This window comes from Corticium candelabrum, chromosome 13 (assembly GCF_963422355.1).
Source record: "Corticium candelabrum chromosome 13, ooCorCand1.1, whole genome shotgun sequence".
In the NCBI taxonomy this organism is placed as follows: Eukaryota; Metazoa; Porifera; class Homoscleromorpha; order Homosclerophorida; family Plakinidae; genus Corticium; species Corticium candelabrum.
The window spans coordinates 1,506,854-1,525,223 of NC_085097.1; the positions used below are offsets into that span (position 1 = coordinate 1,506,854).

General features: G+C 38.8%; 1 protein-coding gene across 2 annotated transcripts in view; it reads left to right on the top strand.

The window, feature by feature from the left end:
- Window positions 1-18,370, top strand: part of LOC134188995 (GRIP and coiled-coil domain-containing protein 1-like) — a 44,955-nt gene that overhangs the window by 24,274 nt on the left and 2,311 nt on the right. For both annotated transcript variants that reach the window (XM_062657218.1, XM_062657217.1), the window contains 7 exons: window positions 1,748-1,825; window positions 1,887-1,976; window positions 4,849-4,962; window positions 5,018-5,098; window positions 7,126-7,286; window positions 8,125-8,209; window positions 18,055-18,102. In XM_062657218.1, the coding sequence (XP_062513202.1) occupies window positions 1,748-1,825; window positions 1,887-1,976; window positions 4,849-4,962; window positions 5,018-5,098; window positions 7,126-7,286; window positions 8,125-8,209; window positions 18,055-18,102 (657 nt within the window). The remainder of the gene's footprint in view (window positions 1-1,747; window positions 1,826-1,886; window positions 1,977-4,848; window positions 4,963-5,017; window positions 5,099-7,125; window positions 7,287-8,124; window positions 8,210-18,054; window positions 18,103-18,370) is intronic.

The following is an 18,370-nucleotide window of genomic DNA, read 5'->3' on the forward strand; positions in this document are numbered from 1 at the left end:
GAGACCATTGCTTTGCTATGATCAGAAGCTTATCATTTGTCAGCCTCTAATCGTAAACAAGTTGCTGGGGAGAAAACGTTGTGTCTGTCTGTTTGCCTGTTGGCTCATCTGTTTATGTCTTTGTCTGTTTTTTGGTTCTTGTTTGTCTATTTTTGTTTGTCTGTTAATTGTCTTTGTAAAGCAACTTGATCTGTCCACTCTTCCCAACCACTAAAGTGTTAAAAACCATATGTGCAATGTTTGATTTCTTCTCTTTTGCTGCTGCTGCTTTTTCATCTGTGCTTGTTGTACTCGGTAGAATGTCTTGGCTCCAGGGTGATTGAGTTAGTTCTATACCAAGCTCAACTTAACTCTCATGTTAAGCAGTGTTTTCCCCAGCATCTTTTGCCTCATTCTAAGTTTACGTTAAGCTTTTAGGTAAAGTAGATCATTCAGATGCCAAGACTTGAGGATCTCGAAGTAAGCTGAGTAAGATAATAAGACAGCGGGTTGCATCTAATTGTGCAGAACACTAACACTAACACTAACACTTTTACACCCATGCATGCAGACCTTAACCACGCTTTCTCAGCACGTGCAAGTATACATGTCAGCGAAGTACACGTGTCATGTTGGCGTTGCTGAGAACTATTGAGTCTTTCTTCACGAGCAATGCTGTTGAAGATAAGAACACCTGCATTGTTATAAGTTGCAACTGATGAAGCTCCTAGCACATCTTCCAAGCACAGGACGACTGGAGTAGATTGCCAGTGGCTAAATGATTTCCAGTCATTGCTGTGCTCTCTTTGTCGAAAGACACAACTCTAGGTCTAACAGATGTGCACTAGGGAAACGTATTTGGATTGATATCCCATGTAAAATCTCACTCGTTGTCTAGAAATCTAAATTTAGCGTTTGCTAAGAAATTTCAGCTTTACGTTGGGAAATTTATTTAAAATTTTTAGAGTAAGACCACAATGTTACATTGACACAGTTGAGCCTCATTGATATGTAAAGTATAGTTTTAACTGCTATTGGGCGTGGCATTGGGGTAATGCCCACTTCACGGAGTATCCTGCTCTGCCTTTTAAGATTTCTGGGGAGAAACACTGTTGAGTCAACAGCTACACTGTCCAATCTGTTGGAGGTAGTATAGCCAATGTTATGTTGGCAGTGTAGTCTTTCTGGTTGTCATACCAGTATGATAAACAATTGTGAAACCAAAGTGGTCCTCTAGTAACTGGCATGTCAACAAATGGTAACCTTCAATGTCTAGTGACTTCCATTTTCACATTTAATGGCTCAAGGAAGTAAAGAAAGGTAGACCTAATCTCAGATAAGTTGCTGACCAGATAAGTGCATACAAAGGGTGGAATGGAATTCCACTACATTTCTGCTCCTTACTGCTACTTAATCTGCTTCTCTCTTGGAAGCACTTTTATGGCCACCATTTCTAACAGAACTTGGATAAGTACATTTGAGTAATGTTTATTAGGACTACACCTGTCTGTTTGTCTTTTTTGTTGATTTGTCTGCTGGTGTTTTTATGGTCTGTTTGACTTTATCTTTTTATCTCCTCGTTTGTCTATCTGTCTCTGTTTTGTGTGTTTGTTTGAATGGGTATGTTTCTAGCATGGCTGTCACTGCATGTCTCTCTTGTTTGGGTTGCTGTTCAGTGTGTCTCCCATGTTTTGCATCTAGAGTTGTCTTGGTTGTTACGTGTTATGTTAGACTGGTTGGAGTCTTGGTTTATTCAGTTTTTGATTAGAAACGTCTAGCAGCGACAAATGTAGCAACTGCTCACAAGGTTCAGAACCATGTCTTAGAAGATGTACAGAAGGGATCGGTATGGCACCTTGCTGTAATTTTCAATTTCTAATGCATTGCAATTGTTGGTAATGTGGCAGAACACTGAGTTTGAGCTGGAGAAGCTGAGACAGGAGTTTGATCGCTACAAACAGACAGTAGAAGCAACAATGCAACCAAGAGTTGCAGATGTAAGCATACTTGTTTGAGTCTAGTTTATGTACGAGTTAATTCATATAGTTCTATATTGCCATGCATAGGAAGGCAGGCTCTTACAGAGGAGGGCAGTCTCTTATTTATATAAGTGAGGGTTAGTAGAAAGTGCACCCATGACATCCTGCAACTAAATGGGCATGGCTTCATAGATGAATTAGTCTTGGAGACCCTGACTTGTGCATGTTAGTGGGTGTGCAGTCAGCAACGTTAGAATGGGGCACGGCTTGTGGATGAGTTGGATTTTAGAATAATATAAAGACCTACAGAAATTAAATACAACAGTAAAGACGTTTGTGAAGGAGAAAACAGTGATTAGATGTACAAATGGTAGAAAACCCTACATATACTATAGGCTATAGTATCTAAATTGGCACACGAGGTTTAGTGAATGGAAGTTTGGTGCAGTAGATTGTTTGTATTTGGGTCTTTGTACAGTCTGTATACCACAGCATACACACAGGCTGCTAATTTTTTACTTGAAATGGCATGCACTTGTACCTCAGGGTAGATAATGGCATGCCCTTGTACCTCAAGGTAGACAATAACAACAGGCTGCTAAAGTTTTTGCTATAATTGCATACCCTTCTGTGTGAGGTGATACGTGTGTGCGTCAAATATGTGAACTGAACAAAAAGTAAAAATCTGTAATTTATAGTTCATTTTAGAGGTTTAGACCCTGTCACGTAGATGTCCTTCCTTGCACAATTAGCTGCATGATATTATTTCAAGAAGAGTTGCCAAGTTTCAAATGTTATTGAGGCAATTTATATTATTACTGTAGCAGCACTGTAGTTTACATCAAACATCTTCATGGTTAACTTAGCCACATTACCAGCAAAGAAGTGAACAAACAAGTGAGGATAATTTAAAACTGTACCAGATTGAGGGTGCCATGACTAGCTCACCATAGCAAGAAATAGTATCACAGTGAGAGTTAGTCATGGCACTCTCAATCTGGTACAGTATTGAATCATCTTTACTTGTTTGTTCACTTTTTGCTGTATTGTGGCCTTTCCAAAATACATTTTAATGTTATTGTATCTTGTGTGTTGTAAATGTTGGATTTTTTCGGTACCCTGTATCAGGTAGAATCAACTTTGTGTGTTACTGTTGTCGTAGGAAAGAGCTGTTTAATACATATACATGTATGGTTCTCATTAATCTTAATTGGTAGAGTGGGTTAAGTATGAGGTAAGGTGCTTCTGATTATTTAGATAACGTTTTCTACTTTGTACAGTGTGTAGCTAGAATTTAGATGGTGAGCATTTTAGATAAGATAACAACAAAATTAGTGCATGGAAGAGAGAGGCATTTGCTTTTTCCCAATGTTTTTTGTGGTATGCAACATTGTCTCTAAGTTTTACGAGGGAACTTTATCAGTGAAAATGTTAATTCACTTAATTAAGATACAAAGTGACCAGTGATGTGAGGGTATAATATTATACCATATAGGTTTACAATTGCGATCTAACGTGTCTTTCAAAGGTGTTGGTGCTCTAGTAGGTTGCCACATGGATAAATAGAATTAGGAGTGGTGAAGGAGTCTTTTTATATATTAGTGGTTCTTATCATTCTGTATTACTCTTATTCCTACTGACGGTTGGTGTAATTATGATGTCTTCGCTGAGATGGATGACATAATCTAATCGACTTTTAGCAGGCGGTTACTTGAAGAATAACGTATTTGCTTTTGAACTCTAGTGAACCTTTGTTTTGGAGAACACACTGCACAAATGGACTATGTTCTATTATGTTTTTCAACACAGCCTAGAAGACCGTGATTTAGAATTTGGCGCAGTATTTTACAATGGTACATTTGCATTGCAAATCAATACAAGTTATAGAGATACAGTCTGGAACTTGTCATTGTGACCACTTGATAAATACGGGGCACCTAAGAAATGCGACTAGTTGGTGACAGTCTTGTGAAAACTCAATACATTTGCATTAATTTGAAGCCTAGAAAAAGTGGGCACCTGTGAATTACGAATAATGAACAGAATCCTACGGCCCAAAGATATGTAGATATGTTTGACCTTTGATTTTGCGGACACCACAGAGAATAATAGTGCTGACAATGATGGCGATGAAGAACCAGATCAGGCTGAGGAGACTGAAGAAACACATCAAGTGGACTTGGAAATCAGCAGCTCGCCTTAAGCACTCCATTATGCTCAACAGCCTAAGTTTTATTCGCTCAGGGGAAGACATGGGTGAGTTGCATTCACACATGTCTTCATCTTGCATTGTGATCGAGAAGGCTATTAGAGCACATTGAAGTCTACCGCTGATGGCTATTTTGTGTGATTGTCACATTCATCCTGACATCTATTGTATGTACTTTTTAACAATTTCTGGTGTATGATAGTGATTGCTTTCATGTGTTTGGCTACATGTGTATGTACGTATGTTGATCTGCTGTATTAATACATTACAGACAGTGCATTTGGATTGTCCTTCCGTTGCATTCTACAAGAACAAATGCCAGTCTGACAAGTGGGATCATCTCAGAATTAGGGGCAGTTGAAGACAGTCCCTTGGGTGGTCAGAATACACAGGTTCCACTGTAGTACACTAATTGACTAATATTTGTAGTGAAAGTTTTAGATAGTACAAAAATGTTGTTTTGAAAAAGGGTACATGTGAGAGCATATTGTATTTGCAGTATTGTGCAGTGTTGTGATGTATTCACTTTGTCTAATATTTTAGTTTTGTGCAAGGTTAATGATCATCTGAATGTACTGCAGCTACTGTAAATTAGAATCGCAATGAGCTTAATTAAGATATCTTTGCTAGAATATCTGTATCAGTTTCTGTGGGGATTGGTCTGTTGTATTGTTGATACAGGACTCAGAGAGATTGGGACTGCAAGATCTCAGTCGACAAAAGGATAGCTTGAGTCAAGACTTAGCTGAAGCAAGATCTGTTTTACAGAAGAAAGAGTCAGCATACAGGAAGGAAGTTGGTGTAATAGAATGTTAAATTAACATTGTTGTAGCAATAACTTTTTGTGAAGATTCAAGAGCTGATTGAAGAGAGGCATCAACTTCAGGAAAAATATAAAGAGTCAATTTCTGCAGCAGAAATGCATTACCAGGTGTGCAAATGTGTTAGTATGTGTTAGTACAGTGTTTGCAATGTTGCATTAATCTATATGGAATGTTATGTTTATTAGAAAATTTAGTTTAGGTTTTTGTTCATAATTAGTGCAGTATATGCTTGATGTCAGTATTAAGCCTGGTTCACAGTGCGACGCTGACACCGACGTTGACACTGATGCTGATGCTGGAATAGAAATGAATCCTATTCTAGCGTCAGCATCAGTGTCAACATCAAAGGATGTTGCCTGCATCAAGGCGTTGTCTTTGATGTTGACACTCAGCTGAGCGTCAGCGTCAATACTGTGAACCGGGCTTCACCTATGAATGCATAAGTAAAGGAATTATAGATTGTGTTCTTATTGCAGTGGCAATTGTTGAAAATTTTGTCTGACTCAATCAGAGTCCAAAACTACGTCTTCAGATGCGATGGCCCACTAAAGTTGTTAAACACTTCCTAACATGTATGAAGCCACGCTTTTTCTATATCTTATTCAGTCTGTTGCAAGAACTGGTTCACTGCTTACTGTGCCCCATGACGGAGCCGTACACTCAGTCATTCCGATCATTTCATTGGTTACTGCTTGTTGTCTATTGGTGTAAATTCATGTGTGATTACATGGACTTGTACCTTATTTTGGCACCTCACATTCTCAATTGTACGTATTAAACGGTAAACATCAGGAGCTACTCTTTAAGGCTACAGCCCAGGCAATGGCCAGATTGCACAATGGAACGGCATAGATGTTAGATTTGGGTGATTGATGAATACCAACTAGACAAGATGACGATGACCTGTAGCAAACTACAACTTGAAGGAAAATATAGATACAAAGTTTATCATAAGTCTTTTTGTACGGGACACATGGAACTACAACTTTCTCTACTGTTTGTTGTGATTTATAAATTTGTTGTAAATATCTTACTGTTTTGTAAAAATTAATTAAGTCTCAATTTTCAGATTTTGGAAAGGTTGCTATTGAATGCAAAGTGATGTGTAAATATATGTCCTATGTGCACTCATCGGACAGTTGAGGCAAACTCCTACTTTCATTATTCAACAACAGGCTACTTTCAAATCTGTCACGAACCTTCCTTGTGAGAGAGGTGCAGTGAAAAAAGTGCTTGTTGCTTACTTGGCTCTTAGGCTATAACAGGCATGTTACAACTGGTTTTGCCAATTTCTACTCTGAAACCCAAGTCCTCCTTGATTGTGATAGTTGTAGTTTGTTTAGTGCTATTTTGCACAAATTTTGGTGTGAGGTAATAGACAATTAAGTGCTTGTAAGTAAGAAAAGCAATAGTTGGTAGCATGGGAAAAATCGTGAATCTTGCTAAGTATACGCTGCAAACAGCTAATTCTAACATAATTAGAAAGCTAGTGATGGCGAGAAGACAACTATATAGAACTTGTTCCGTATCAGTATTGTGCAACTACAGAATTGGCTACTTCCTGTATGGCACACAATGTTATTATGGACTAATGGCGAACTAGAACGACTACCTGTGACTTCACACATGCCGCCATGTCAATCATGGAATTCTAATCACTACAGGGATCTTGTGTTGCAGAAACAAAGGCTTCTTCGCTTTCCAAAGTGTCTTCTCTTCACGCCATATTTCAGTGACATCAGGAATATATGAATGTTTATAGCTGAACGCGATTCCGTTCTAATGTGTAATGTAATTTGTATACCTTCTCTGATGTCCCTCCTAGGCTCCTTTATATCTATACATTAGTGTTTGCCACAATTTGCACATTGCCAACTATTGCTTTTTTTACTTTAGTTCTGTTTTTGTCAAATTGCATTGTAAGTTAGACCAGCTATAGTAGTAACACACACACACACACACACACACACACACACACACACACACACACACACACACACACACACACACACACACACACACACACACACACATACACACACTAATTGTTGATGAAGAGTGGCACACATTTGTAGTTTTAATTTTTAATTTGATAAATTTTGCATATTCTAGTTAGGCTATTGTTTTCTCATAGGAAAGACTTGCAGAGTTGCAACTTAGTGTTCAGAATACTCGTGAGCGAACAAAGGCTTTGCTATCTGACAAAGAAGCTGAGCTGATTGAAATGCGGTCAAGATTGCTGAGACGTAGTACTTCATACATTGAGGATATTGAGCCTGAATTGATGAGTCCGAAGTGAGTTTTACTTGATGATTGGTTAATTTTGTAGATTGCATTATTTTTGCTTTGTTTTTGTTGGCTGTCGGTTTGTTCATTTTATCAAATAGGATGTTTGCTTAGTTTGTATTGCGCATTGGACTATAAATTAAGAAAGGGTACATGTTGGTTAATTGAACAGGCACTACGTAGTTTGATGTATGCATGTTAAATGCAAAGAAATTACAAAATGTAATGTTTTGGTATTGAAATATGGTTTGTATAAGTTTTGGCATAGGAATTTTTACTGTGAATATTGTGAAATGAAACATTTCAGTTTTACTTATTGCTACTCACTAAACCCATTTACTGAACACAAACCAAAACTGTTAACGTCTTATATGGATGTACATATTGAAATGTTTGTACATTTCTAGTCTATGTCGCTTTATTCAATTTAAGTAGGAATCTATCATTATACATACATTAATCCTTGTATCTTGTAATAGCAAATAACACTGTCTAGATCTACTTGCTTGTTGAGTGAATGATAACTAGTGAATGCATTGTTACATATGTCAGTGTGAGTTTTACCGAATGCTGATTTCTTTTGTTATTTTTTTATGTTCCTGTTATTAGTAAATGAATGTGCAAGATGTTAATGTATTTTTGTCTCTGTCAGAGTAGAATACCCAAAGACATTTACATAAGTGTAATTTTTAGGTATTTAGGACAGGTAGAATACTGTTCTGGAAATGGAAAGCTTTAACATTAAGGTGTTTGCTGTATTGGCTACAATATGGTGTCTGCAAGAGTGTGTGCAGTATAGTTGCAGGTGCAGCGATAGTTACATTTAATGGTATGCTTTTCTTTATAGTGATCAGTCACCCATGAAGGTTATGAGCTACTCAGAATTACTGAAAGAAAAAATAAAATTAGGACCAGGAGCAGCACAAAGACAGGTAAACTGGTAGTGCACTCATTAGATTGCTATTTCCTTCAAAGCTAATGATGTGTGTGGATTGAGTGAGTAGGACCAAAATTAGCAGTAAATAATAACAGTAGATAATAATTGTATTCTTGAGCAAGTTGCAGATGTGGTAATGGTATTTTGCTCCATTTATCTGAGTCAGGCAACCAATTATTCGAGCTGTAAATGCTATCATTCATTAGTCATTTACTACTTTGTTCTTGCTACGTAGACAAAAGGTTCATTTTTAATGGCTACACAGAGAAGTGAGTACAGTAGTCCCTTTCTTGAGAGGCCATCCTGTGGTGCCCATTAAAGGTGGTCTTTACAGAGGGGTGGTTTCTCGTCAAATGGACCACCCCAATTACATGTAATATGACCTATAATTATTACTGTACTGTAAATTTTCCTGGGTGCGTAACAGACACAGACAACAAATACAACAATCTTATGCAGGTCATCATAGGAAACAGTCCTGATCTTGCTGCATTTTCTATTTTCTGTCCACACACCCCTCTTTGTTTCTAACCTTCATTATCTCTTCTCTTTATGTCACTATATTCTGAATCTGTGTTTTGCCTAAGCACTACAGCTCAGCAAGAGTTTCCTCATGGATCTTCTTCAGCACCAAGTCTTTTTGTTCTAGAGTCAGCATCTTTCTCTTTCTGTACATTGCTGAACACAGTTGTTCACAACAGACGACCACGTGAGCCCTATCGGTCCATGCTTGAAACTGTAGGCATATGGGACTATCAGCAACACCTGCATGCAAGAGATGGTCACTCAACGTTTCGTTTTGTCTTGTTGGTCACGTTAGAGGTTTGTTGCTAGTGCGGGGTAGGAATCAATGCAGCATGCTTCTGTGCATGGTTCTATTGGTAGGAAATAATAAGTGGGTGCTGGTCAGAGTGGTCTCTCAAGAGGGAGACTACTGTAATAAGAGTAGAAATACTTCAGAAATTCAAGAAACATTGAGGAAAGCTATGAGCAATAATGCATGAAGGCTGATAATTAACACTTACCAGTGAGGAATTTGATACAGTCTGATGTCTGATTTTTATGGAGAAAGCAGGACACCATACAGTATTTGGAGCCATCTTTATAATTCAAGCTAAAGCAGAGAAACGAAAGTTGCAGACCTGTGAATTGAACATTGATACTGACTTTTTGTACATGTTCTATTCAGAACTACTCGAGTATTGCTTGCTTTCCAAGCCAGTGATTTTCCTACAATACATTTGATGCGTCCTGGGACGCATTTGAGGAGGTTGGGATGCAGATTTCAGACAGCAGGACGCATCCTATTAAGTGCATTCTTGTCTACTAAAACCCATTACACCAGCAGGTTTAGACTATTCCCCATAAGGTTGAACTTCGAAATCTGCAATATTTCTGCTGCCATTTGGACCTTCCCGATGATCTTGGTATAGCAGAGCCTGGCATTTTCGTTTACTATATTAACTAGTAAATGAAGCTGTGTTTACACCGTCGCTTCAGAGCTATGAGCGAGTGCCCTTCCTACAGAGGAAACAGAGGATTCAGATACAAGGGGTGGAGCTATGACCATTATTCAATTATCTTGTAAGATGTACAGGAAGCAGCTGGAACCATTTAGGGTAAATGATGTAATATGTAAAAGCTCTAATTAGCACACCTGGTGTGGCCTCCATCTCATAACTCATGATCACTTCCCTAGGGGGTAGACTGTAGGTTACTAGCAGGTAGACTGTAGGTTACTAGCAGGCCGTGTGTTCTGTTTACGCACTGCTAAACTGACTTTGCGTTTAGCGCTTGCTCCAGTAACTGTTGACAGATGTACTTGTCATACCAGTAACAAATGCTGGCTGTGAAAGGGGATTCTCTTGTCAGCAATCCTATTATGACAAAACTATGGAACCGTTTGTCTGAAGAGAAAATTGACTGCTTGATGGTGCGCATTTTACTAGAAGGACCACATATGTATCAGTTTAATTTTGAGCGAGAATTTTGCAAGTGGAAAGAGCACAAAGCTAGAAACAAAAAGTATCCGAAAGTACAGCATACATGTAATTGATTAGTTTCAATACCACAAACATGTTCTGTGGGAATAGTGATGACAAATTATTGAATTACTCTAGATCAAAAATTACTATGAGTGAGTAATCCTTTTTGACTGGTACTGCATATATATGGAGTAGCGATATCAACTACAAAGCATGAGTTCACTGGTGTATTGGTGTAGAGGTAGTGATGTGTACGGTGGCCAGTTTCTGCTTCCATGTTCCACATTTCAAAATTGCTTGTGACATCACCTACATCATGCAACATCTTCAAAATATTATTGCGCGCGCTACATTTCTTCCTGACGTCATGCTCAAGTATGGAAGCACAAACCAACCACTTACAGTATTTTAGAACTACGTCATTGACTTATGGTGTTCGTTAACTAACCTTACGTATCAGCTCTGCAAGTCAGAGGACGGTTTCTTGCAATCCCAGATGACATCCGGTAGAAGTAAAAGGCTTGTCATTGATATCTAGCATTTTTAACAACGATTTTGGCACATTTTTGAGTGTGCTCATAGTTGATACAGGCGTGACTTGCTTATCTCACAAGTTATTTTGTTACAGTTGTGGTATCAAGTTGGCACTGAGACTTTTGAGGCTTCCTGACAGCTTAGTCTCCTTTTTACATTATTTTTTGGAGACTGGCGAGACAGGCAAGCCATGCCTGCATTAACTATGAGCGCTCTACGAAACTGTACCAAGATCTTTGTTATAACTCTAGATATCAGCGACGAGCTTTTTACTTTTTCCAGACATCTGGGACTGCAAGAAATTATCCTGACTTGCAGAGCTGAAACTTAAGGTTAGTTAACGCATGCTACATATATATATATATATATATATATATATATATATATATATATATATATATATATATATATATATATATATGTATGTATATATATATATATATGTATGTATATATATATATATGTATGTATATATATATATATATATATATATATATATATATATATATATATATATATATACAGACTTGGACAAAATTATAGGGACACCTGGCATTTTTGTGTCTAGTCTAACTTTGGCACTGAATTTTTCTCTAGCAAAACCAAATGTTTTTCGAATTTCTTTTTTCATGGATTGCGCCATTGTTAGTATGTAACATAGCTTGAGTTCAAGACTGCAGCTGTACTTACTACCTACTGCGCATCTAGTTTGCTTTGAAGAAGGAAGACGGCCATTCCTACTTTTCTTGTCTTTGTACATGTTCATCGCTCTTGGATGCTCATTGTTGGCATACAATCTAAGAATGCTCTGTAGTAGAGAGTGAAAGCAATTTTGTGGGTCCTCTTATCAACATTATGGAAAAAAGGCGAATCATCTGTTTTTGCGCATTGATTTCGCGCATGTCATCACAATTTGAATTGTTTTGCCATTTTAATCAATAAACAAACTTTAACGTATTCAAAAATCATGCGACACTAATTAATTACAAAGAAATCCTGCTAAGACAAAAACTGAACAAGTTATAGCAACAAAAGAAGATTGACATGCCACTTCCGGTCCACGTTTTACGTAGCAAAATCTCAAACTGCTACCGCCAAAATGTCAGCTGCACTAAAACCGCTGCCCTTGAGACCGCCAAACTTAGGCTATAAGTTAGCCTGAACGTTCAGCTGCACGCAGTTGCAGAGTCTTGTTCCGTGCGATATTTCACGAGTTGCAGCGATGCCTCGAGGCAAACAGTTGAGTCCAAAAACGCGAGGGAAAATTGAAGCCCTTCACTCAGTTGGCCATTCTGTGCGTCAGATCGCAGCTTTTGTCCGCCGCTCCAGGAATTCAGTTTATCAGTGCCTGCAACGGCTTTCCCATGGCAGCAGCGATTATGAAAAACGACCTGGACGTGGGAAGGCAACGACAATCCAGGAAGATCATCGACTGAAGAGAATGGCACTGCAGAACCGACGAGCACCATCACGACTGCTCTCGTATCAGCTGGCTGATGAAACCGGCAAGCAGGTGTCAAGTAGAACAGTCCGTCGTCGTCTCAGTGAGATAGGAGTGAACGCTCGGAGGCCTAGAAAAAACCCACTGCTAACAGAAAACCATCGGCGTTTGCGACTGGGATGGGCAACCACTCACACACAATGGACTTTGGATGACTGGAAATCTGTTCTTTTTACAGATGAGTCAAAAGTCAGCATAGGAAACGATGGTGCTCTGTACGTTTGGCGTCGCAAAGGTGAGGAATTTCTCCCTGAATGTTGTGACCGTACGGTCCACCACGCGGCTAGTGTGATGGTGTGGGGATCGATGTGTTGGCATGGTTTGGGGTCTCTGGTGAAACTGGAAGATCGTTTGGACAGCACGGCGTACCAACAGGTTCTGGAAGAGCACATGCTTACAGACGCAGCGGCATTGATAGGAGACGACTTTGTCTTCCAGCAGGACAATACGCCAATCCACACGTCTCGGTCAACAAGACAATGGCTTCGCCAGCATGACGTCACACTGTTGGACTGGCCGCCAAAATCGCCTGATGCGAATCCAATCGAGAACTTGTGGCATGAACTCAAAACTGCTGCCAACCGTCGCAAACCGAGAACTGCAGCTGAGCTCTGGAATGCTCTACAAGAGGCGTGGCAGCAGATTCCAGCCGCGCGTGTCCGGAACTTGGCAGAAAGTGTTCCGCGACGTTTGGACGCAATCAGGAGGGCGAGAGGCGGGAACACTCGGTACTGAGGAACTGGTGAAGGGCTTCAATTTTCCTTCGCGTTATTAAAACCGGCTTTTTTAAAAGCCACTAAACAAAATCAGAGACCCCAAACGTCGACGTTTACGTAGTCATGACGTCATACACTTTTAGGTCTCGTTTTCCGCAATGCGAAGCGTAAAGAAAGCAATTTAGGGTCTACAGTATTCTCAAGAAACCTAACAATCAACACGGTAACTATTAAGTTCTTAACAATATTGATAGTTGGTAAATTGTGATCTAATTATTGTGTTACTACATACCCACAGCGGGGTGTCCCTATAATTTTGTCCAAGTCTGTATATATATATATATATATATATATATATATATATAGTTATATGCAGTCGGTTTGTGCTTCCATACTTGAGCATGACGTCAGGAAGAAATGTGGCTCTCTAATATTTTGATGACGTTGTATGTCATAGGTGATGTTACAAGCAATTTTGAAATGTGGAACATGGAAGCATGAACCGGCCACCGTAGATGTGGAAGTATATTTACTAGATTCCAAGACTAAGAAAGGTTGCAATGGCTAAGTCTCAACTCTTAAAGCAACACTGTCAAGATTTATGTGCATGCTTGTGCACTCCTCACGATATCGCGTAAACTCGAATCAGGGCTTCCAAGACAGTGTTCCTCACGATAAATCACAGTCTAGTGCATTGGACACATCTGGTGACAAAGGAGCAATAACTACTCTCATACGTTTACAATGGTTTTTTGCTGGTTGTGTGCAGCAGAAGGATCCGATGTATTACACTATTGCGGATACAGACAAGAACTTTGCAGTTATCATGAAGATTGCTTGGATTAGTCGTCAAAGCTTATTGTAGGTGTCTTGCTTTAGTTTAATGCTCTTTCTGATACTTGCTGTGCACTTGCAATGTGTCATGCACCTCGGTGTCTTCTCTTCAGGGATACTGATGACATGAAAGTAGACATCCAGGACTCTCTGCTGACACGTGTGATTTGTAGATGACTCTCGTTTGTTGTAGAAAGGAACTGTTTGATCTCGTAAACAGATGCTATGTTTGCTCTGTATTTGTGAAACCTATACAACATTTCGAATTAATGCACAGTGACCTAGTCAAGTGTGACGATATCGCCACTCGAGCACCCAAGGCACGAAAAAAGCAGTCTATTGCCAAAACATGACAGGTAGAGCAAAGTAACTTGTGAAAATTGCGCTTGCCAAGGATTCCTTGTTTTGGAGAACTTGAAAATTGTCCACCCAAAATCAAGTTGGTGGGGCGTAACAAAAACAAGGTATTCGAGGCTGCAATCTTGATGATAGTGTCGTTTTAAAGAGTCAGTCTTAAGTGACAACTTACCTGGCTTGATTGAAATCATAGTGGTAACAGTGTGCTAATGTCTTGATACACTATGATATGCATAACGTAGTTGTTTTCATTTCACCACTCTGCATTGGTACTGTTGTGTTATGCCTTGTGCCCCTACTATAACACTGGTTTACACTTGTGTGTTGACTTGATGCTAACTTGTTTGTTAGGCCTCAGCAGTCTTTTCTGTAATTTTGTTATCATTAGTTGTGGTATTCATTTGCCAGTGACTAACCCTTGCAAACAGCTGCAGCAAATCTTTGGGTGAATGCGCTGTTTTCCAGTATGGATTGACACGAACAACCCAGCAAATGCTTATTAATTGATCTTTGTCAGTTGAAATTATGTAATAACATGAGAAAGTTATGTGATGTCATCAATTCCATTAATTAAGTCAGCTGTGATTTGGTAATCACAGTTGTGGGTGAGGTCTGCAAAAGACTGCCTCAGTGTGTGAAAATTCCTTGCACTGACACCGTAGACCTGTTTGACAAAGCTCAACTGCCGTACAGTGATGAAGTAGCACCTTGATGTACATGTAGCTCAAGAGGCGTACGGAGACACAGCTTGATGTGATGGCTTTCATTATTAGGGAAAGTATGCAAACAAACAGTTTTCATCTTCGGCTACTGCAGCAGACTACAAATTCTGTGCTTCCTTTGGTAGCAGTCTATGTGCTACAGGATTGAAGCGAAGAGAAAGCACATCAATAAAGTGGGGCAGGGCTAGGCGTAGAAGGCAAAGTTACTGATTTTTTGTGTACGCGTATTGGTCTTCATCTTTGTTAACAATGGGATGTCTTTTAAACCTTCGAGAAACTGCAGAAGATCTCGTTCCTCAAAGTTTGCAGTTGCCATAGAGCAGAGTGTGACAGAAAACTCAAAACTTGGGGTAATTAGTGGCCATATTTTTACATGATAACAGCTTGTTTGTCATATTCCGAGCCAAATACTCAGATGCTGTCTCTACATAACCTAAACATTTAGTTTAGAAGGACCTCAAGCTACTCGATCCTGGTTATCAGGAAGGAAACCCTGCATGTCTATCTGGTCAACATGTAATGTAAGATAGTATCACTTGATGACCACTTTTTCGAACACTGTTAATCCCTTTCTTTCTTAGATCTTTCTTTAATAAATGAAGCAAGTCTTGCTGTGGGAACTGGAATCTGTTTAGTGAAGGACATTAGTATCTAGATGTGTAATTAGCGGTGTTGTTGCTAATAATTGATCAATATGTGCCTGCAACTCCTGAAATGACACTTATAGTAGTAATGTTAATGTACAGCTTTCGCACACATGAATCAACATTTGCTCTTTGCAAATTTTCAAGTTTTGATGTATGTATACTTGTCTGTGTGCTGTGCTTTGAGGTTTTTGTGTGTATATAATACCCTCAAAGGAGAGCGCGCGCGCACACACACACACACACTTTTTGTGCCAAACTGTACATTAACATTACTACTATCTGCTGTACCTTAATATTACTACTATTTGCATCATTTCAGCAGTCGCAGGCACATATTGATCAATTATTAGCAACAACACTGTTACCTACACATAGATACTAATGTCTTTCACTATGTTTTTGCTGAAATTCAGCTATTTAGCATCTAATTTTATTTTTCAATGATGTAAAACCAATTATGAAGCTTATCATCGTGCAAGAACAATCTCTAATAGCATTCATCTTCCAGATAGTGGAATTTCGCTTGAAAATGGCTTGGTTACAATTATGTATTTGTGAAACTTGAACTGTTGTTAGAGGGTTTTCTTGCACTGGGTGCTTCTTAGACGGTGCAGGGGACGTCTATGAGCAGCTGAGAAAGCAGTGACTGCACTATTGGTAGACTCAACATGCATGATCTTGGAATACTATGCTGATAGTTGGCACTACCATCATGAGTAAGCAATATGCTCTTACATACTTGCTGGTTTTAGCACAGAAGAAATCTTTAGCTTGTGTTCCCATTCTTGCAATACAGCATTTATATATATATATATATATATATATATATATATATATGTATGTATGTATATATAAAGAAGACAAGAATGTTTATGTAATAAATAAGAAACAAAGTAGGGATGACTGCGTACTTAAGCTAGTCCTCGAAGAAATAGGCATCAAAACTTTACATACAAGTCCTCATGCTTTACATCTGAAACCAATCTCCCACAATTTAATCTCTACTTTACTTTTATCCAAGCAGCCACATTGAAAGCAAACGGACTGAAGTGGGGATGTAATTGTGGGAGATTGGTTTCAGATGTAAATTATGAGTACTTGTCTGCGGGAGGTGTAACCCCTATTTCCTCAAGCACTAGCTTAAGTACGCAGTCATCCCTACTTTGTTTTTTTATTTATTACATAAATATTTTTGTATTCTTGTTCATGCCCTTTTTTATAGAAACACATGCATTGTTACAACTCATAGTATATTTGAGAATTAATTCCTTAGACTGCTACGTTAATGCTGCTACTCTAATACTATATACAGAAGTAAAGTTTCCTTAGTACCAGACGCCGACAATGCTAGAACATTAATTAATAGTACACAAGCTAATCTATTACAAAGAAACATTGTTACAACTCATAGTATATTTGAGAATTGCTTAGACTGCTATGTTAATGCTTCTACTCTAGATCTATACAGAACTAAATTTTCATTAGTACCAGGCACTGTAGTCTCATGCCGCCAGTCTCTCCCCCTTTTCGACTACAAATCATAAGCTAATTTGATTATGACATGGTAATCGGTGTGTGCCTTCCACCCCCATGCAAGCAGTACTTGTACTTTCTCTTCTACCAGTTAGAAAGAACGCTCTCTATCACACGCACGTGCAACTTTTCTGCGAAGATCTTGTGAGGGATGCAGAGATCTTGTTTGTGGGCCCACCCAGAGAGTGGGAAAATCCAACGAAAGTTTTGACAAGTTGATCGCACTGACAGATCTCGTGAGTAAATCGATGGGAGTTTCAAGTAAAAGGCAAACAATGGGAAAGCAAAGATCCAAACTGGCAAGTCAATCGTTGGCACTCAAGTTTCATGAATAGGCTAAATCTTTGAGTGTTTTAAGTTGGATGGAATGAATGGAGAAGCGCATATCCTGTGAGCGGCTTCGAGAACGATGAAGATCCCATGAAACTTGCAGTCGGCACATGCATGTGACTGTACTGTTACACGCAGAGAATGGTGTATCAGATTTCACATTAAAAAACATATATGTATACAGTAATATATATATATATATTTATATATATGTATGCATATGTATATATACAGACGAGCTGTTAGACATGAGTTATGAAAGTACAATATGTTTCAGCTTGCTACTTCAAAAGAAGAGATAACAAGACTACATCAAAAGGTTTTCTAATTTTAGGTTTCTAAACTTGTCGGTTTTGCTAAGTCTAAAACAATGATCAAGAGAGCACACGAGAGGCTAAATTGTTGTTGTCTACTGCTGTAGACAGATGCCAGAATATACGTAGGTGTGTGCTCTCACTGGGCTAGAGAACCTCACATGTCTAATTGTGACCCAGCAGCTTCAAATGATTTTAATTTATGATAGACAACTGTTTAGGCGAGATGTGTGAGTCTTTTTATATTGAACAAACATAGCATTACATAAACTACTTATAACACAGCACAAATACAATATTAACTAATTAATTTAGATTGTTATAGAAATTTAATGTTTCAGTCGTAAAACTGTACTTGTATGTTTAGGGTGATACTGATGCAGCTGTAAGACAACTGCTGTCTTTACCAGCAGTGGTATGTCGTCATGGTTATGTTTAGCTACGTTTGTCTGTGACTTTGTGTATTTTTCTGTGTGTTTTACCACCGGTCTGACTGTGCTCTGAAATCACCTCACAGTTCTGCATATCCGTGTTAGTGAATTCTGTAACATGGTGATATATACGCTCCCATTAGTTTGTCTTGTCTGTTTGTCATTTTACTTTGCATGTTCCATAACCCTATACTATAATACGCCAACCTTGCTTCTGTTTGGATGTCTGTAACGCGCTGATTGACAGATCGA